At 41.0% G+C, this 22,070-nt stretch overlaps 1 protein-coding gene across 3 annotated transcripts in view; it reads left to right on the top strand.

Annotated features, from left to right (window-relative positions):
- The window catches only part of STK39 (serine/threonine kinase 39), a 292,156-nt gene that overhangs the window by 28,484 nt on the left and 241,602 nt on the right, over nucleotides 1-22,070 (top strand). The window contains exon 1 of one of the 3 annotated variants that reach the window (XM_065525613.2): nucleotides 21,252-21,382. The exons of the other annotated variants lie outside the window; for them this stretch is intronic. Within the exon in view, the coding sequence (XP_065381685.1) occupies nucleotides 21,367-21,382 (16 nt within the window). The 5' untranslated portion in view covers nucleotides 21,252-21,366. Of the gene's footprint in view, nucleotides 1-21,251; nucleotides 21,383-22,070 lie in introns of those variants that run through there. 3 annotated transcript variants of the gene reach the window in all.

Genomic DNA, 22,070 nt, shown 5'->3' with positions numbered 1-22,070 from the left:
GCTTCCTGGTATGGGAAAGGGGCAGGTATGCAGGTCGTCACCAAGCTGGGGAGTGCCTGGCGCAGAGCCGGTAACCAAGACCTCTCAGGAGATGAAAGTCCGCTGCTGTTCATGAGATCATCCGTGCCTAAGAGGTGTGGCGGTGGCTTTAGCCTTGGCTTTAGAAAGCTGAAAGCACACGAATAATGTCTTCTTTTGAAGGTGGCTTATAACAACGTTTCTCTGCCTAAAAACTCGTATTTCTGTCAGGTTTGCTCAAGCTGAGGATGGCGATTTGCCGCTTCATTAGATGACTCACGTCACTAAAAAAAGACATTTAGTCCCTTCTCCTGGACTGTCCAAACCTAGGAATTTCTTGCAGGAATGCCAAGGAGATCTTCAAACAGCCAAATACAACTTTTGCCTTGGTGTGCAGACATGCTTCTCTTTCTGTCAAAATAAATTAGGCTGCTAAGTTGTAAATTAGGAAAATATTTTGCTACTTGTGTTTCTTATTTAACAAGTAGAGTAAATAGCTGGCCTCAAACAAAACAAAAAATCCCAAACCGACCTCAGGTCGATTGACAGAAGATGATTCTGTCTTTGCCAAGAGTGAAGACATACCTTCTCTGGGAGACAGGAAGCCTTTGTCTGTCTCCCTCTGATTTAACTCAGTCCTTACCTTCCATGTACCTCTGGTCAGGTCACCTTGCCCATTTCTCCCATTGCCCCTTATATTGGGTTGGGATTTGCAGGCCTAAGGAGGAAGCGCCCGGGAGACCTGTCCATATCTGAACTCTGTTTCCTGTCTTTCTTCTCCCAGTATGAGGTTTCTCCTCACATTGCTTTTACCCAATGCATGAATGATTTCCTTTGTCAAGCTTATTGGAATGTCCTGTGGGAGGGATGCTGTGTAAAAACATAATTGTATTGCATAACTGCCCAGTCCTTAGAGATGCTAGATCACCCTTGGCACCTTCACAGACCCCACTCTCTGGCCGGTCCCTAGAGAGCAGGGTGAGGTGCACTTCAGAGGTGGCTTTGTCCTCTACCCCAGTACCATGGTCCATGGTGATGACCTTTATCCCACCTCTGATAAAAGGCTATTTTAGGTTTTCTAAAATACAATTCCTTACCTACCCCAGGCAGGAATGTTCCCATTTTCCCCCTTTCCTCTTGTCTGATTCTTTCCAGCTGCTGTTCCTTTACAAATGTCAGGTTTGTTTCTCCTGTGTCACCTTGAGGCAACTGACATTCGTGACTAATTATTAAAAAGGGCAGCCTTTTAGTTTATTTTGATGAAAACAAAGTCTCAGAGAACTCTGTTAGATACACTCTATTTGAGCAGGTGACATGTTGATGTTTGGGATTTGGGAAACAGATCCAGCAAAAGTAGAGTTTTTAGCATGGTAGTTGGAGGAGTCAGAAGGTCCAAGGTGAGCTTCCTGGACTTATTTATTACTAACGCCCTGTGTATTCTCTGAACTAATTCCAGGCCTTTAAACTTAATACCAAACAGCCAGGCCAGGTGGTCACGAGGCTTATGGAAGGGTCATCTTGGAGCAAAGAACCATACAATGAACTCTTATCCAGCTAACTTTTTTTTTCTCCCCTGTAAAATCAAATTAAATCAACCTCAGTTTGGAGGATGTGGAAATGGGGGGAGGGTATGATTGGAGTCTTGGCCGTTTGGTAATGCCAGTGGTTTGTGGGAGCAGTCTGACTATGAAGGATGCATAAAAAATAACTCTACAATTTTAACTTATTTCAGAATAGGCCTTTTGTTTTTGGCACACACTGTTGCAAGCCATTTTTGATCCTTCATTGTGAAACCTTCATTCATTGGCATATTATGTAAGGTCAGTGCAAATACTGTGTTGAAAACATGTGGATCATGGTACATCCTCAGAGCTGTAAAAGAGACTGATAAAAGATGGTATGTACTAATATGAAGAGAGCTCCAAGATATATACTACTGGGTAAAAACAGCAAATGACAAAAAGAAGAATAGAGTGGCTGCCAAGAAGGGGCAGCAAACCGATACAGTCTTTTGGATTTCCAGTGTAGAGGAAAATCTTACCTTAGTTCGCAGCACACAGTTTTCAGTGGTCTGGGCAGGACATTTTTCAGAATTACCCTGTGTAACATTATTTCTTGACTTTCTTTTATCCTTATTCCCTTACTCATTCCTTTCCCCTGTAGTCAACCTTTTGAATATTTATGTATATCCTTTGTATATATCTTGTAAAACATGTTACTGTTTTACATGCTTCTTTTTCTGAGGTGAAATCCACATAACATAAAATTATCCCTTTAAGATGAACAATTCAGTGGCATTTAGTACATTCACAATGTTGTTTAGCCACCACCTGTGTCTAGTTCCAAAACATTTCCACCGTTCCCCATACCATGAAACAGTTACTCTCCATTTTCACTTCTCCCAACCCCTGGCAGCCACCTGTTTCTAAGATTTACCTATTCTGGATATACTATCCAGAATATAAATGGAATTAAACAATATGTGATCTTTCCAGATACTATCCAGAGTATAAATGGAATTAAACAATATGTGATCATTTGCATGCGTGCGTGCATTTTCAAATCAGTCTTTGTTGAGATTTAATTTACTTAGATAAAATGGACCCACTTTTTAGTGGACCTTGTGTTTTTGTTATTGTGGTTGTTGTTATTTATGACATCTTTCACATTTGCTTACAGCAACCCCATGAGACAGACACTGTCATCACCCTGTTCTGCAGATGAGGCTTGAGGCTCAGGGGCACCGAGTGACTTGCCTGGGATTGCGTGGCAGGGTAGGATGTGGAGGTGGGCACACTGGCTCTAGAGTCCATGCTGCTCCACCACTGTTGTCCACCGGCCCCTCAGGTCTTCATGCGGGTGATTTCAGAGCCCGCCTTTTCCCACACAACATTATACTATTTATCAGGTTGACAAAAAGTGGCTATAGAATATTCTACTATTTGTATATACCACAATTGAACTGCTTAGCCATTGATGGATTTTTAGGATGTTTCTAATTTTCAGTCATGAACCATATTGAAAGGAACTTTAAGGATTAAAGAAAATTCTAAAGTCATATATGTTCTTTATGGAAAGATGAGCAAGCAAGGAAAATAAGCTAAAAACATATAAACATTCCCCCCAAAGTTAACTGCTCTATGCAGTTTTTCACATGGTGTTCCAATTTGTCTTATACTTTTTTTTTTTTTTTTTTTGGAGATAGGGTCTGGCTCTGTCACCCAGGCCAGGCTGGAGTGCAGAGGTGTGATCTTGGCTCACTGCAACCTCCACCACCTGGGCTCAGGTGATCCTCCCACCTCAGCCTCCCGAGTGGCTGGGACTACAGGCACAGATCACTTATTACTGGCTAATTTTTGTGTGTTTTGTAGAGACAGGGTTTTGCCATTTTGCCCAGGCTGGTTCTCTGTATTTTTTTTAATAGGAAGAAAGCACTTGAGGAGAAAGGATGATGTAATAAATGACGTTTTGTAATAGAAAGTTTATAGTATACTGTGAACATATTTTTATCTAACAATAGTGAATATTTACTAAGTGCTTAACACATGACAGGGACTATTTTCATGTTTTACCCTATTTCATGGCAATCATTTGAGGTATGTGGTTATTATGGCAGATGAGATTTGTGTATTTTAAAATCTATGCAAATAGTTTTGTGCTCTGGCACTTAGTATTTCTCACTTTTTAAATTCAGCGCTATATTCTTGTGATTAATCCATGCATCTACCTTGCTGTGTGTATCTAGACATTTGCTGTCACCATGGGTTTCCTTATCTCTTCTTGCAACTCCCAGTGTTGCAGGGAACATCTGTGAACGTGCCCTCATGGATCTGTGGGCCGAGTCACTGGGAGACACTTCAAGCAGCAGGATGAATGGATCATGGGGTATTTATGTATTTAATATGACTAAATATTGGCGGAGGCGGATTCTCCTCCATAATGACTGTCCTGGAGTCTACACTCTTATGCTTTATCTTTTTTGTGGTTTCAAGGATATATGTATAAATGGCTAGGAAAAAGGACTAGAAAGAGATATACCAAACCAGTAACAGTGGGAACATTTACAAGGAACCCAAGAGGGAGAGGATGATCGGAGGACCCTTAGGCTGTATTGGTCATGATATGATGTGTTGTAAGCAGTGTCTTCACGTGTAACTTACTATTACATAATTTACTGTTTTAAAGAAAAGGTCTGAAATGTGACCTTTACCTGAAGTTTACAGGGCTATGCTATGAACACATTTCAAATTGTGAATGCCTGGGTTAAGGTTAGTCATGGAGCATGGAATGAGTTCTTTGCAGCTTAGTGCTCTTTGAGGCATGCTCTAAACAGTTACCAGGTTATACCAGTGAGCCCTCTTCAGACATTTAACTGAAGTTTCTCACATCTCAGATGGCTCAGAGAGGTTGAGTAATCTTCCCAGGAGCACAGGGTCAGGAGGGTTGGCCAAGGCAATGTGGAGAGGTGGGTCAGAACAGGCAGCTTCATTCAGGAGGGCTTGTTGATCTGTACTTAAGGTTGGGGAGGAAGTCGGTGCTTTTTTCCTGCAGGTGAGATGGGGAGGAAACACTCTTAAGAACAGTAAGCTTCCATAGCTTCCTTATGCAAACACTCCACTGAATCCCCGTCTGGTCTGTTTACTAAGCACGAGGTATTCAGATAGTCTTCGCCTGACAAGCTGCTTTTGTTTCTGTAAAGGACGGTAACAGGAAGGCCTTCAATTTACGACTCGAGCTTTCTTCTTTCACCTCTTCTAAAGTGAGAGAAGCAAAGGTTCTGGATGACTGGGTGAGATATTTTTTAAAGGTGCCATTCAGGTTCCTTTTGGATGTTAGTTCCAACTGAGATGTCTCATTCTTTCTCTGAAACTAAAATGGATAATGATCAATAAGTCATTTTTGAAAGTAACTGTGACAGAGTGGGGCAGTTAGCTACCACCTCTCCAAGAGTTCCCAGCACCTTACCCACATCCTGATTATGGTATAGACTTAGTTGATAAGAGAACCAGTGAGGGTTTGTGTCAGAATTTTACTTTCAGAACCAGGCATAGGAATTTATACATGAACGCCCTGTGCAGAAACAGGTGGTGTTTGCACACGGCTACACCGATAGGTTATTTTCCACTCTTGCACAGTGACTGGTACAGATTTCTCTCATGAGCTCCTCAGAGATGTAAGACAGGGTGTTGATGATGCTTTATCAAGTAGATGATATGTTTGCTACTGACAACCAAGAAAAATTAAAATATAAGAATAAATTGGAAGGCAGATGCAGATATAAAGTCCCATCTTTAAGGCAGGAATACTTCCTACCATCAAGTATTACCCAGAACTCACTGGTTTGGAGGTTGAAGGCACAAAGCATGGTTGAGAAGGCTGAACTCCTGGCCTGTCTCCTCACAAGGTTGGTGAACTCTGGTAAACTCTAGAACAGAAATTTTCTGACCCTTATAACAGGTGCACATATGTGGTGAGTACCTGATGAATGTGTGCTGACCAATAAATAATTAATACTACTTCCTCTTGACTCATGTGTTTGAAATGAAGAACAGTCACTCCAATTGCAGTCTATACTTGTGTGGAGCAGGGAAGTTGGGCAATACACCCATATTTAGTAACACTCTTGAGATAGATGAGGTGGGAGAGATAACAGTCATTCTTTGCCTTTTGGGTGAATCTAAGTTAAAATATTTTTATTGTCTATTTTATAGCTAGTTAATAATTTTTTTGCCCTAGAATATTGAGGGTGCAAGATTTTAAAGTTGGATTTAGAGGAACTAAACTTTCAGTTTGTTCATTGTGATTAGGTAAATAGAGAAAATGGGCGAATACATTGTACTTTCTCTTTTTAACCGTATAATGACTACTCACCACTGAAATTTTGATGAGCATTTTTTTGCTTTATTTCAGAGAAAGACAAGTTAAATTATAATTAAATTGTATATTACTTTGTGTAGATTGTCTTTTCTCTAGTGTTCCTGCTGAAAACAAAGAGGAGATTAAAGATTTTCACAAGTTCAGATTTTTTATCCGTTATTCAAAGTTTGCGGCTGGGTGTGGTGGCTCATATCTGTGATCTTAGCAGTTAGGGAGGCTGAGAGGATCATTTAAGTTCAGGAGTTTGAGACCAGCCTGGCTGACTTGGCAAAACCACATCTCTACTAAAATATAAAAATTAGCCAGGTGTGGTGGCAGGTGCCTGTGGTCCCAGTTCCTCGGGAGGCTGAGGCAGGAGAATTCCTTGAACGCTGGAGGCAGAGGTTGCAGTGAGCCGAGATGATGCCACTGCACTCTTGCCTGGACAGTAGAGCAAGACTCCGTCTCAAAACAAAACAAAACCACAAAGTTTGATAGTTTGCTTAACCAGTGGGAGTAGGTGCCTTGATGTGTGTGTAGCTTGTATGATCCAGGAACTGATAAGTTTGCAACATCTCTAAGCTAGAAATTTTAATGAAACCACAACATATTTTCTTCCATAGCAATTCTCTGAGCCAGCATTTCAAGAAGGGCTGGGAAAAAAATGGTGATAAATGACCTTTGAGGTGAACTTTTGATATTTGCATTGCAATTCTTTGGGTTTGCACTTTTAATTTTTAAAATTGCAGGTGATACTTGTGAAAAGTGTCAGTTTCCAGTATGTTCACAGTAGTGGTAGTATGACCCTTAAAAGAAGTAAGTGCATATATTTGCCCATTTTATCAACTGATGTCTTCAGAGTTGGTGTGCCATTTTTGCAGCATGGGTGAGAATTGAGAGTTTTCTAATTACATGAGCTTTTCTTTTCTTTTTTCTTTCTTTTCTTTTCTTTTTTTTTTTTTTTGAGATATAGTCTTGCTTTGTCACCCAGGCTGGAATGCAATGGTGATCTTGGCTTGTTGCAACCTCTGCCTCCCAGGCTCAAGCAAGATCTCTTGCTTCAGCCTCCTGGGTAGCTGGGATTACAGGTGCCTGCCACCACACCTGATTAGTTTTTGTATTTTTAGTAGAGACTGGGTTTCATCATGTTGGCCAGGCTGGTCTCCAACTCCTGACCTCAAGTAATCTGCCCGTCTTGACCTCCCAAACTGTTGGGATTACAGGCGTGAGCCTCCACGCCCAGCCTAATTACATTAGTTTTTTTCTCGTCTTTTGTTTTTGAGACGGAGTTTCGCTCTTGTTGCCCAGGCTGGAGTGCAGTGGCGTGATCTTGGCTCACTTCAACCTCTGCCTCCTGAGTTCAAGTGATTCTTCTGCCTCAGCCAACCGAGTGAGTAGCTGAGATTACAGGCATGTACCACCACGCCCAGCTAATTTTGTATTTTTAGTAGAGTCGGGGTTTCTCCATGTTTGTCAGGCTGGTCTCAAACTCCTGACCTCAGGTGATCCACCCGCCTTGGCCTCCCAAAGTGCTAGGATTACAGGTATGAGCCACCACGCCAGGCCTTACATTAGTTTCTTATAGTAAGAAAAAGGTTTCAAAGTTACATATATCTAAGAATACATCTACCTTCATAGGTGAGCTTTTTCCCCAAAAATACGTGTTTTTCTGGTGGTGTCTGTATTTCCATCACTTAAAAAAAATCTAACTTATTAAAAGTAATTTGACTTTTGCTGAAGACTTTCATCATCATCAGTAAAAATTTATGAGACTGCTTCTGTGCATTTGCTTCCTATGGGCCTAGGGGTGCAAAGGAAAGGGGTAGAATCTAAGATTCTGGGGTTAACCAAAATCGAAGGTTTGTAGGCTTCTCTGAATTTAGTTGGAAGAAGGTGGAGAATGTGATTCTGGGTGGTATTGTGCTATCCTCGGGGTAGCCACTGAGCGTGTTCTACCAGTCAGGCTGGGCTGCACTGTGGTATGGTAGCAAACAACCCCACATCAGCGGAGATTAGCACAACACAAGTATATTTCTTGCTCTTGCAGTTCCCTGTATGTCCCTGGGAGATACGTTAGGTCAGCTGTCCTTCCTGCAGCAACTCAGTCAGCTTCAATCTTGTGGCTCCATCCTCTGTTATCTCTAGCAGCAGGAGGGGAAGAGTTATGGGAGCACTGCTCAGGGGCTTTCCCACCTCAGTGACGGAGAGGTGCTCATCATTGCACACATTTCATTGATCAGAACGAGTCACGTGGTCCTGCCTATTGCAGAGTAGTGAAGTGCTTTTGTACTCAAGAAGGAGACATTTGTAAGTCCTATTAATGTCTATCACATGTGTCTAAATGAGAATTGGGATCTTGGAGAAGAAATTGGAACTAGAAATGAGAATGTGAAAGATGTCATATACAGGAAAGAAAATGGGTGGAGTGGATTCATAAGGGAAAGCACATAATTACAGGGGGTACAGTTTTCCATGATGGTGTCTCTACATGTATCTTTATTCACAACCCAAGCAATATGCTACCCTAGACTAAAAATATAAGGATAGTTGTAGCCACTGTCAGAAAAGTCAGAAAGTTTCTCTTGGTTCTGTTGTTGATTTGTGTGCTATGTGGACATTGTCTGCTTCCAAAAGTATACTTTCACTTGATCATTTTAGGGTTATACAGGCCAATAGGTTAGCAGATCCTTAAATCTTCTTGGTGACAGGTTGTATTGGCCAGAGCTTAGGTGGTAAGCTGGTGAAAATGCCTAATTTTTAAATCTCAATGGAATTAGGAGAGAGTTTGTATATCTTCTTACACATATTAAACATTATAAGGACACTGGCTTTCTATTACGTTTTTTCTCAAGAGTGTTCATTACTTGACCTTGACATTGGAATGTATGACCATATTTCTGCTCCTATCCCCAGAATGTCTCCTGAGAAGGAGGCTGCTGGGTCAAATGATGAGCCAGTTTCTGTCTGTTTTACTGCCCTGGTTCTTCGTCTCTGATCTTGCCTTTCCCACTACTGTTCTTCCTTCTCAGCTATTCTTCCAGTTTACTCTTCCCTCCACTGTCGTTTGTTAAGGTTTAAGGTGTGGACTTTGGGAGTAGGCCAACCTCAGTTGGGATCTCATTCCTGTGACCAGCTTTTTGACATTGGACAAATCACTGTCCAAACCTCAGTGTCCTTACCTGTAACATAAGGCTAAATATTTGTAATTTATGCAAAAACACCAGACACGGTACCTGGTATGTTTTTATTGCTCAGTAGATTTTAATTAACCAATAGTATCATTGTCATATTCATTTCAAGGCTCATTTCAAATAATTTTTTCATGATAGCTTTAAAAATTTTTTATATTTCACCAGGCCTGTGGAGATGATTTACTCCATGGAGCTCAGAAAGCATTTTATATCTCCTCTGACATTTCGTATTCTTTGTGTGTGAATATACTTGCATACATCCCTTAGGGCAGTGGGTATCCTTTCCTCATTGCCGTATCTTCTGCATTGCCTTCATTTAGGTGGTGCAAATGATAGGTACTTAAGGTTGAATGGAGTCAAAATGAGACATAAGGCGAGAGGCCTATTATATATTTATGAGGCAGTCCACCTGGTTGAGTGATTTCTCATAAGCTGGAAATATAACTACCCTTGGAATAGTATTCAGTTACTTCCCTAGTTAGGGTGTGTGTATGTTTCTCAATGTTTATGTAATTGAAACTGTAATGTAACAACATAAAAGTAGATTTAAAGAAATGATAAAAATAATGCAAATGGTATAAAAGACGATCACTATCAGAGGGTAGCAGTTTACCAGAACTCAGAGGAGACCTTAGTGTGATCTTGGTCATTTATACAGCTGAGAAGGTGGCTTTCATATCTTTATGCTCAGCTGCTTCCAAGGTTCACAACTTTAGGATTGGTTCTGCATGTGTAAAGCTATGCCTGGTAAGGCAAAAGAGGGGTATAAATGAATCTCCCCTGAAATTGGAGTCTTGTACCGTGAATGGGTTTACCTGGAGTTGTGCTCATATTGTAGACCCAGCTTGTCTTAATGGAGGTTTCCATTAGTCTTCCTGACTCTGTTCTCAGGGTACTATAAGAAGCATGAAGATGTATGTGAGCTTTCTCTTTCTTAATCACTTGAGATTGATCACTGTCTTTGAATACTGGACCCTTAAAGATATCCTTTTAAGAAGTCCTTATTTTTTCATTTCTTTAATTCTGTGCCAGAAGTGAGTGGAATATTGGGTGTCTGTTTTGTAGATCCATAACACCATAAAATGTTAAAGGATGTACTATGCTGACAAAAGTACTTCCATTTTATATTTAGGGATTATGTGATCTGCACAAAGTCACCCAGGGAATCAAGAGTCTAGATTTCGGCTGGGCACGGTGGCTCATGCCTGTAATCCCAGCACTTTGGGAGGTTGAGGTGGGTGGATCACCTGAGCTCGGGAGTTGGAGACCAGCCCGGCCAACATGGCAAAACCCTATCTCTACTAAAAATAACGAAAATTAGCTGAGCGTGGTGGTGGATGCCTATAATCCCAGTGACTTGGGAGGCTGAGGCAGGAGAATCACTTGAACCCGGGAGGTGGAGGTTGCGATGAGTGGAGATCATGCCATTGCATTCCAGCCTGGGCAGCAAGAGCGAAACTCCATCTCAAAAAAAAAAAAAAAAAGAAAAGAAAAGCAAAAAAAAAAAAAAAGAGTCTACATCTCGTTTCTGCTGCAACACTTGACTTATCAGGTGTTTTTCTGTGCTTGTGCCAGAAAGGTAGGAGTTGGGCTGTATGCACTGGATGTGGATAGATATGCCAGCTGTGGGCCTATGCGGAGGCAAAAGGAGGCCGCCATGAGGACATTGCTATCAGCGATTGTGGTAACTACAGAGAGTATGCTGTGCCTTGGTGGTAGCCCAGATGAATATTATGGGACTAGTAGAGTTACGTGAATTGGGGGCTTTGATTTGAAAATCTCTTTAAAGGGAACTGATTGCTAAAACACATTTCCTTGTTTTTGTTGCCTTAATTGGCAAGATAAGGGATTATAGGATTGTGTTCTACTGAGACACTTTTTCAAAAATTTGCCACTAAGGGAGTTGAATGCATATACAAAAAATTCGTTATAAGAAAATGCATTATAATTGACATAATTTTCTTTATTTTTAAATTATTTTTTATTTTGTTGAGACAGGGTCTTGCCATCTTGCCCAGGTTGGAGTATACCATCATGGCTTACTGCAGCCTTGAACTCTTGGGCTCAAGCTATTCTGCCACCGTAGCATCCCGAGTACCTGAGATTACAGGGATGTGCCACCACACCCGGCTAATGTTAGTTTTTGTAGAGTTGGGGTCTTGCTATACTGACTAGGCTGGTCTTGAACTCCTGGCCTCAAGCAATCCCCATCCCTCCCTGCTCCCCTTTCCTCAGCCTCTGAAAGTGTTGGGATTATGGGTATGAGCCACCATGCCCAGCCCATATATAAAATAATTTTCCATAGCAAGTAATTTAGATTTGGCTTCAGAAATTTTATTTTTTTAAGATTTAATATTATAAAGTAATTTTTTATTGCAATTCAGTATATGCTCATTGAAGAAAAATTGGAAAATACAGAAAAGGACCAAGAAGAAAGTAAAAGTCACTCATAATGGTATCTTCAAAAGATAACCACAATTAATATTTTGGTGTTTTCTATATACTCACAAATTTGCAATTAAGTTGTATATAATGTTTTATAACTGGTTTTTATTTAATATATTATTCATTTTCCCCTTCTATTCTAAAATAAATGCAGTGTTATTTAAAAATTGCTTTCAATATTTTCATTACAAATTTTCAAACATGCAACAAAGTTAAAATTGATACTGAATACCCATCTCTCCACACCTATATTCTCCCATTCATATTTACCATACTTGCTTTATCACTTACCTGTTCATCTCTTACCCCCTTTATTCATCCATTGATCCATCTTGTTTCTTTTTCCATACATTTCGAAGTAAATTTCAATGCAGTTTATTACATTTAACCAAGCTGGTTTGCCTTCTTAATTGTTTTTGGTTTACACCAGTATACAAAATAATTCGTATTCTCTGAGCATATACAACTGAAAGCCCAGGGAACTTGCGGAGATAATTTTGTTGGGTGTAGTGAAAAAGGACTTCCAGGGATTTAAAAATTTGCCTTGGAATAGAGTTTATTGTATGCATTATTAGCATTTGAGGTAACACAAAATAACCATTAAAAACGATCATCTCCTTTTTACCTGCTGTTTTGCCTAATTCAGAGTCTAGCATGGGAACAAGGACAATCTTTAGAGGGGCTGATACTTTCTGTAGCTTTTCTCACTGTTAGAGACATCAGTGCTTAGTAGGTTGTGAACCTGGATTGACTTGTTGGCAGGAAAAGCACTTCAGAATGGTTTCCTCCAACCTACCAGTGGGACAGTTGAGTCCTAAATGTGCTGTGGATCCAGGTCTTGTCTTCCCTGGGCAGGGGGTTGAGGGACTGTTGGTCTCTTCTGTAACTTGACTGTTGTTTCTGATGTGGCTAGATTTCCCACTAGATCTTCCTATTTGAATGACAGGTTGTTTCCTTTGTATTGGCAATGGTTGGTGGAGGATGGGGAGCGAGGTGGTGGGATAACCTTGGTGGGCTGAGGAAACTCCTGCTTGTATCTCTCTACTGCCTCCTTTTAAAGTTGCCTCAAGGTGCCTATCTCAAGGGGTGAGGCAAGGTATGGTGACCTCGCTTTATGTACAATTCCCAGCATAGCACCTTGTGTATTTAGGCATTTAGTAAATGTCCCTTGACATGTAGACTGTCCCTGTTAAACCTTCAGAATCCCTGTAGTTGTTCTACTTTGCCAGCTAGCACCTGGTGCCTTTCACAAACATTTCAAGAACACATATCCATTCTTCAAACCTTATAATCTTACTGTGTTTTCGAGTGGCTGGGGCCCTTAAGATAGAGCAGCCTCTGTGTTTTTCCTCCTTTCTTTTCCCATGTTTCACATTCCAGGATGTTTAGTCTCACTATCACGTCAACACCATTTTAAGTGGTAAGATGACTCAACTCTGGCTGGGCACGGTGGCTCATGCCTGTGAATCCCAGCACTTTGGGAGGCTGAGGTGGGTGGATCACCTGAGGTCAAGAGTTCAAGACCAGCCTGACTAATATGGTGAAACCCCCTCTCTACTAAAAATACAAAAATTAGCTGGACATGGTGGTGGGCTCCTGTAGTCCCAGCTACTTGAGAGGCTGAGACAGGAGAATTGCTTGAACCCAGGAATTGGAGGTTGCAGAGAGCCAAGATCGTACTGCTGTACTCCAGCCTGGGTGACAGAGTGAGACTCCATCTCAAAAAAAACCAAAGACTGAACTCTGACACTGGTGACAGCTCTGATATGTTCTTTCTCGTAAACTACCTTGGATAAAGCACCTTCCCAGGAGTGGGTGTCTGTGGAGCCCCAACTTTATATGACCAAGGCAAAATGATCCTGTTTCTTTTCTTTTGTCTTCATCTTTTCTTTTTTGTTCTTTTCCTGAGGGCAGTTGATTCTTGGACATCTCAGGCAGATTGTTCTGTTTTTGGATAATCCATAGTTCCTCCATGTTTCCTTCAGGAAGTTTTAGTTCTCCACGACTGAGCTAGCTAGGACCTTAATGTGTTGAAAGGATGTCTGGTTCTTCCTTTACCCCACTCCCTTTTCTCTTTCTTCTTTCAGGAAGAACCCCTCTAATGGTCCTCAGCTGAGGGAGATTTTGCCCTCTCTCCCCTGAGCCAGTGTCTGGATATATTTTTGGTTATTGCACCTGGGGAGAGGTGGGGAAATGCTGTGGCCAGGGATGCTGCTAAACATCTGTAGGACACAGGACAGTACCCCACAACAAAGCATTATCCTGCCCAAAATGTCCGTATTGCCAAGGTGGAGAAACGCTGTTCTACCGATAGAGGTCCTCTGTTGCAAATCTTCCCGTCAATAGCATCCTATAACCTCCATGCCACTATTGCACTCGTCAGTATATCTGACTTGAGTCCTGCATGCTTCAGTTTGCTGCTCTTAAGGGGAAATGGAAATGCACGCTCACCATACTCTGCATATGATCATACTCTCCCAGCTTCGTCTCAGTTCACTTTTAAAATTTATTGTTTTACAGCCTGTTTACTCTTTTTTTTTTTTTTAATCTCTCTAGATATTTCCCAGATGCTTCCCATATTATGTTTCTGAAGTTGTAGTGACCTGATCCAGATGCAGCATTCTAGCAGTTTGGTCGCTGATGCAAATGATGGAAGTGGTTACCTTTGGGCTGGGGTTGGACAGAGCGTCGTGGCCAACCATCTGTAAATGACCACTAGGAAAGCAAGAAGCAGTTATGTCTCCTGCTTGTTAGAGGGAGTCATGTGGGAGTAAAACTTTTTCATGTCAGAGAGACCTGGGTACAAATCTTTCTTCTGCCACTTAAGAAAAGTGTGACCTGGGGCCTCAGTTTTCTCAGACATAAAATGGGGTTAAATACTTCATAGGGTTGTCAGTAGTATAAGTGAATGTGTCTGTACTAACGATAAGTAGCACTTGTAAGAAGGGACTTTGTGTTTTACTGTACTGTAGCCATGATTTCTGTTGGAGAAAATAGTGAGAACTCTGGGAAATATAAAAGTCTAGTTTGAATTTGATGATGGTTTTTCAAATGTTACTGTGCAGAAGAGTTCCTGGGAACTTGTTATACATGTTGGTCCTCAGGTTGCATCCCTGGACATTCTGTTTAGGAAGTTTGGCTGAGTCTGGGAATTTGTCTTTGTCGCAGTAATGCAGTTGTTTCTGATGCAGGTGGTCCACAGATAACATTTGGAGAAATCCTGGCCTTTATGGCAACCAGGTGACCATGTAGGGGGCCCCAAACTTCTCAGGAAGTTCCATCTCTGGCTAGTTGTTTTCTGTTTCTCTGGGCTCACTGACAGAGAATAATCTTGCAGAGCTCTTTCAAGCAGAACAAAGCTGTTCTTTGTTCTTGCTTTTAATGACAGCTAGAGATATCTTTTTATTGGATTGTCTCCTTGAACATTATTTTGACTCAGTGTCCTAAGAAGTCTTTTGGGAACCAGCTTAGGAACTCAGGGTAGAGAAATCTCCTTGTTCATTGGCTGAGGGAATTGTGACTTGGGGTGAGGAAGGGCAGATTAGAAGGGGGGCGGTTTTGATTCTCAGTGGCTCTTGGAAGGGTTTGGGAACCAGAAGTGAAACATGGACGGGATTCCTCCTAGCTCTAAACTGAATTCCTTTAGGAATGGGATGAAACGTGACCACATTCCTTCTACTTGTAAATTATTTGTGTCTAGTTTATCTCTTCTTTCATTGAATTATGCCTGGCAATCTATAATATTGACTGCTTTGTGATTTTAACGAGTTTCTTTTTGCAGCTGTGGTTTGAGGGGTGTGAGGCCGGCTCACTGAGTGGACTCATGATGGCCAGAGCTTGCTAGCTCCTGAAACGAATGTTTGTAATTTCCTGACATAGGGACAAAATAAATGGCCCAGGCCTGCCCATAAATATGCATCAGTGCTTCTGTGTGCTGGAATGCGGGGTTTGCATGTGTTCTCAGAGGTCTCTTTCTGTGGGCCATGCTCCACCCACACCTTTCTGCCGGACATAGTGTCTCGCTGCCAGCTATGGTTTGGCCTCTGCAGTGTGGGCTGTGAATCCAAAATAGTTAAAAAGAAAACCTCGGAAGGAATTTCTCATCATATATTTAATAAATGAAAGTGTGAGGTAGAAATTAAAAGTCCACTGGGGAGTGCAGTTGGAAAATGTAAACTATATGAGATATGCCTTTAAAAGTTTGAACTCCTTGTTGGCAATTTTCTGCCACGAGAACTCCCTTTCAAGTCCTGGCGGTTGAATTTATTGAGTTCAAAGCTGTGAATGTGAATCTTAGATGAAAAATTTGAACCCAGGAGCTAGGTTGTTCTGGGTTGCTAATTTTTCCACTGCCGCATTTAAGATGTCTGTCAAATAAGTCTTAATTTACCTGAGTTTTGTCTGATGATGATGGGCCCCTGAGCCTGTTGACAGGTAGACATTTCTGTGGATTTCATAAAAATAAAACTAAAGTCCATAAAATTCTTTACAAACTGATACAAAAATAAAAGGTAAACATGTAATGGTTAAATGGTAGTGAAAAATGAGAATGTGTTTAACAGAATAGATTTTTAAGTTCCATTTTATTTTATTTATTTTTATGTTTTGAGACAGAGTCTTGCTCTGTTTTCCAGACTGGTGTACAGTGGTATGATCTTGGCTCACTGCAACCTCTGCCTCCCGGATTCAGATGATTCTGGTGCCTCAGCCTCCCAAGTAGCTGGGATTATACAGGCGCATGCCACCATACCTGGCTAATTTTTTTTTTTTTGTATTTTTAGTAGAGATGGGGTTTCACCATGTTGACCAGGCTGGTCTTGAACTCCTGGCTTCAAGCAATCCACCTGCCTCAGCCTCCCAAAGTGCTGGGATTAGAGTTGTGAGTCACCATACTCAGCCTAAGTTTCCATTTTAACTGGTGGATTCCTTGGAATATGCTTGTTTTAGGGTTGAGAGTGAAGTAAGATAGTAGTTTGGCATGTATGTGTCTTGTAAGTTTAACGTGTGCTGATCCCTAAGGCTAATTCCATGGCATTTAATATTTCCATGGATGTTTTTGTCTAATCACTCATAGCCTTTCCCACTTCTCATGTGTTTTGATGTATAGTTTTTGATGCATAGATTTTAAAAGTTCACGAAAATGTTACTTTAACATTCAAGAGAGAAATGAAGGTGAATGGAAAATGAAACGTTATTTTGTTGGCCCTGTTGGGTCATTTCGGTTGTTGCTGGAGAATGTGAGAGATTGTGATTCAGGTCAGATACTATCGTGAAATCAAATATGAGTTCCAGATACTCTTATAGCCCAAATATTTCCAAGGCTTTGCTGACAGCTTAATTATTTCAAGCAATATTTGATATGGCTGAATACATGTTGTCCAAAGAATTTGGATGTCCTTTTGGGCTCTTTTTTCAGTGTAAGCCTTGCCAGAAATTGTGAAAATCTGCATTAATATAAATGTTAAAATATGGCCAGGCATGGTGGCTCATGCCCGTAATCTCAGCACTTTGGGAGGCTGAGGCGGGTGGATCACAAGGTTAGGAGTTCGAGACCAGCCTGACCAACATGATGAAACCCCGTCTCTACCAAAAACACAAAAATTAGCTGCGCACGGTGGCTTGTACGTGTAATCCCAGCTACTCAGGAGGCTGAGGCAGGAGAATCGCATGAACCTGGGAGGCAGAGGTCACAGTGAGCCGAGATCACACCACTGCAATCCAGCCTCAGCGACAGAGTGAGACTCTGACTGAAAAAAAAAAAAAAAAAAAAAAAAAAAGAAAAGTTAAAATACAGGATTACCATTTCCTTTTACAAAGTAAATTATCATGGAATTCCTTGAAGTGGCACTTCTTCATCTGTGGCTTTGACATACAATTTTGTAAAATGGAACAATTTTCCCAGTTTTCCAGGATGGAGTCCAGTTTCTCCTGTGATGGTGTCTTATCTGTAGATAGCCACTTCTTTTTCTTCTTCAGATGTTCTCCTAAAAGGGTGGGACTCCCAAGTTAAGGTTAACAAATAAAAACAGGGAAGAGGTGACATGCTGGTCTCCAGGGCTGTTTGAGAGTTTTCATAGAGAGGCTGCTGCTGGCTTTCTTTTGAAGCTGAGAGCAAACTTCAGTGGTTTTATTAACTCATGTCCACTGAATGGTGTAACCCCCTAAGTATCAGGGTATAAGGAATATAGGATTTTTCTTTTAAACATTGCCTGAAGCCTAAAGTCCCTGAAGTTTCCCCTGCCCCCTGCTACTTTTAGCATTGCCCAAAATATGATGCCACAGCAAAGAATCTGGAGACAGCTGGGAAACTAGCAATTGCATAAGCATGTGAAACTTTTTAAGATGTGCATTGAGGAGTTAGCAAGCCTTAAATGAAAGACACCTTTAGAATACAGTATAGTAATCTCTCTCTGTAACATTTATCTGTATGTTATATATACAGTTCTAAATTTACTCAAACATGTTTAAATATAGTAAACTATTTTAATGTAAAACTATCCTTAAAACATTCCGAGAGTGTCTCTTGAAGCGTTTCATCTGTGGACTCTTGCCAATAGCACTTAGTCACCTAGTGAACGCTGAGACTTCGTGAAGTTACAGTGCTGGTGAGTACGATGTGCCAAGTCCATATTTGATTCGCCAGTGAGGACAAATGCACACACTCTAGTTTAGATCAGATTCAGACAATTTCCTGTTGTGCTTTGTGAGTTATTCTAGTATCATCAGTAAATAATTCCTAACTGAAATCTATTTCTTTTTACTTACTTGGTTTGGGAAGTCATTGACAGGTGAATGATTTTATAAGCAATGTAATGAGTTACCAAATACAGCAACTTTTCAAGAGACTTGAAGCTTACAAACTTGACATCGTTTTAGCTTTTATTTGTACCAAAGGTGGGTTATCCCTTTGAAATTATTACACGACACTGAGATAAAGGATAATTCAAGTGCTTAGTCTTAGGGCTACAGGCAATAGTTTATGGTTCAATAACATGTTGGGATGTTGTACCACAATTAATATAATTATTAGTAGGTTTTAGAAACATGAAAAGTGTTTGGAATCTAATTCTCAATGACAGTAGCACAATTGAAAGTCATAATTATTGTGGCTATAAATGTGAGTACATCATGTGCGCGTGTGTGTGAGTAAAGATTGCAATGGAATATGCAATCATGAAAATAGTTGTGTTTGGGCAATGGACTTTTTAATACACTTGTTGTCATTGTTGTTTAGTATGGTTTTATTTTTACTTTTTTTTTTTTGAGACTGAGTTTCGTTCTTTTTGCCCAGGCTGGAGTGCAATGGCGCAGTCCTGGCTCACTGCAACCTCTGCCTCCCGGGTTCAAGCGATTCTCCTGCCTCAGCCTCCCAAGTAGCTGGGATTACACCACGCCCGGCTAATTTTTTTGTATTTTCAGTAGAGACAGGATTTTACCATCTTGGCCAGGGTGGTCTCGAACTCCTGACCTCAGGTGATCTGGCCACCTCGGCCTCCCAAAGTGCTGGGATTACAGACGTGAGCCACTGTACCCGGCCAATATGGTTTAATTTTAATGAACAAGTTAACTATTTCTTTTAAGCCTTTACAAGAAAAAGAGTTGGATGGGAAAAATACCTACAAATACTGGATATTTACATACATATTTTTTGGTTTTGTGTAACATTTCTTTATAGGAGGGCAGTACACGTGAATACCCATTTGTAAGATGTGATTGGACGGTTCTTTCCCCCGAAATATCTCTTGAACATAGGAAGCACATCCCCTTCTCGGTTTTTATTGTTCCTTCTCCTGCATCCTCACTCTTCCTTGTTCCTGATGTTGGAGGTTCATTGAACAATAGTGGCAGCCTAAGCCTTTCAAATTGACATCTGGAGCATGCAGAACATATTCCGGTGGATGGGCCAGTGTTGGCAGGGTTTTGGGATGGGTGAAGAGAGAATCAAGGCCATTCTTTATAAAATGGAGTGATGATTATAGTAGAGGTGATTACATATTTAGTTTTAGTACCTAAACGTCTCCTCCTCTGCATTTAACTTCCAATCTATCAGCAAGTCCTGTGGCTCTATGTCCAAATATATTCTCAAATCCAACCACTTTACTTTTCTTCTTCTCTACTTTGTCTATCCTAGCACTTGCTGTTGTTGACTCATGCCCGCACATCTACAGTAACACCCTAAACAACCATTCTGGGCCTACTCTTGCCCTACATACAATCTTATCTACACATAGCAGCCAGAGTGACCTTTGTACAATGTAAGCCAGATTCTGTAATTCTTTTTTTCAAAATCCTTTAAAGTATTCACCTTGGTCTAAGGACTCTCTCCCTGTGTTTAGTCTCCTGCCAACCTGTCCTACCACCTCTTTTCCACCTGCCTCTTAGTTGACAAGCACCAGCCACACTGCCTCTGTCTTTGTCCCTCAACCTCTCCAAACAGATCCCTATCTGAGGCCTTTTGCCCATGCTGCCCTTCATCTTAGAATGCTCAGATCTTTGCATGGCCAGCCCCTTCTCATCAGCCCAGATGTCACCACCTGAGAGAGGCTTCTCTAACCACCATAGCTCAAGTATTGTCCCCACCAATTTTATTTTTGTCATAGCACTTATTGCAATCTGAAATATTCTTATTTGTATTATACTTTTTTTTTTTTTTTTTTTTGAGACAGAGTCTTGCTCTAGAGTGCAGTGGCATGATCATAGCTCACTGCAACCTCCGCCTCCCAGGTTCAAGCAATTCTCCTGCCTCAGCCTCCCGAGTGGCTGGGATTACAGGTGCCCGCCCAGCTAATTTTTTGTATTTTTAGTAGAGATGACGTTTCACTGTGTTGGCCAGCCTGGTCTTGAACTCCTGACCTCAGGTGATCTACCTTCCTTGGCCTCCCAAAGTGTTGGGATTGCAGGCGTGAGCCACCACACCCAGCCGTTTATGATGCTTTTAAATCCATATCCCCTCTCACATAAAATGTAAACTCTAGGAAGGCAGATACTTTTTGCTCTGAGCTTCCTTTCTACCACCCTAAATAGGATGTGGCACATACTAGAAGCTCAGTGAAATATGTTGGATGAATAAACAAGTACATATTCTTCATTATTGTATAATATGTAAGTTGGAGGTGATCATATAAACTATAAATTGAGGTTCTTTGTAACTCCAAGATGCTATTATTCTTAGTGTGAAGAAGGCATTATTATAATTATTATGCATAATGAGTAGATCATATGTATTTGATAACTTCTTCCCACCCCATTCCCATTTATAGTGGTGGAATTCTTTTCTTTTCCCTTTGAAACAGAGTTTCGCTCTTGTAACCCAGGCTGGAGTGCAATGGCATGATCTTGGCCCACTGCAGCCTCTACCTCCCAGGTTCAAGTGATTCTCCTGCCTCAGCCTCCTGAGCAGCTGGGGTTACAGGTGCCCACCACCACACCCAGCTAATTTTTGGATTTTTAGTAGAGATGGGGTTTTGCCATGTTGGCCAGGCTGGTCTTGAACTCTTGACCTCAGGTGATCTACCCACCTAGGCCTCCAAAAGTGCTGGGATTATAGGTGTAAGCCACTGTGCCCAGCCCGTAGTGGTGGAATTCTTACACTCAGCCATTCATTTTGTTCTTGTTCTCTAACTGGATGGACTTAAGTATTATTTTTGGCAGCTAACAAAGGGCAGCTAATTGACACATCAGGAGATTGAATCTGAATATTGGACTTTTACAGAGATTGAATCTGAATTTTGGGCTTTTACAGGATTTTTGTTCACGTGCTGTAGCTAGTAGGCTACAGCTTGGAGTCCAAACTGAAGAGCATGGCCACTGACTGGACTTTATTAAATTATGTGCAGAAGAGTTATCTTGGCAGCAAATGAGGCAAATCAGTGGTAGGTAACTGTCTTTTGGTAGTTTTGTTTTGAGACACAGTCTTGCTCTGTTGCCCAGGCTGGAGTGCAGTGGTGCCGTCGTGGCTCACTGCAACCTCAACTTCCTCTGCTCAAACGATCCTCCCACCACAGCCTCCCTAGCTAGGACTACAGGTATGTGCCAGCATGTCTGGCTAATTTTTAAAAAAATTTTTGTAGGGACTGGGTCTCATTATGTTGCCCAGGTTATGTCTTCTGAGAGCTTAGAGTTCAAGGTAGAAATGTTAGTTACAAAAACTTGACAATGAGGATGTAAAACTAAATACTTCCTATCATTTGAGTAAATGAAAGAGAGAGGAAATAAAGCTCATCTGTGAAAATGTCAGTTTAACAAGTACTTATCAATCTAATCGGCCTAGCTGTAAAAAAAAAAAAAAAAAGTAAATGTGTGACTGTAAGTCATATTGAAACTCAGGCTATCCTAAGCAGCTCTCTGTCTGCTTCTAGTTAGAGATGTGTCATACATCCGGGGACCTGGGCCTCAGGCTGTAAGAAAGTAGTTTCAATTAAAAAAAAAAAATCAATACTTGTAATGATTTTCTTTCTTGTAATATCATACCCAGTAACTTGTATAGGTTGAATTTAGACGTAGTGTTATCAAATTTATTTAATGTGAGTGTGACTGGAGGCTCAACATAAGTTGAATAAA

This window comes from Macaca fascicularis, chromosome 12 (genome assembly GCF_037993035.2).
Source record: "Macaca fascicularis isolate 582-1 chromosome 12, T2T-MFA8v1.1".
Classification (NCBI taxonomy): Eukaryota; Metazoa; Chordata; class Mammalia; order Primates; family Cercopithecidae; genus Macaca; species Macaca fascicularis.
Note: the sequence above shows the minus strand (reverse complement) of the source record. Positions and strands in the feature narration are given on the sequence as shown.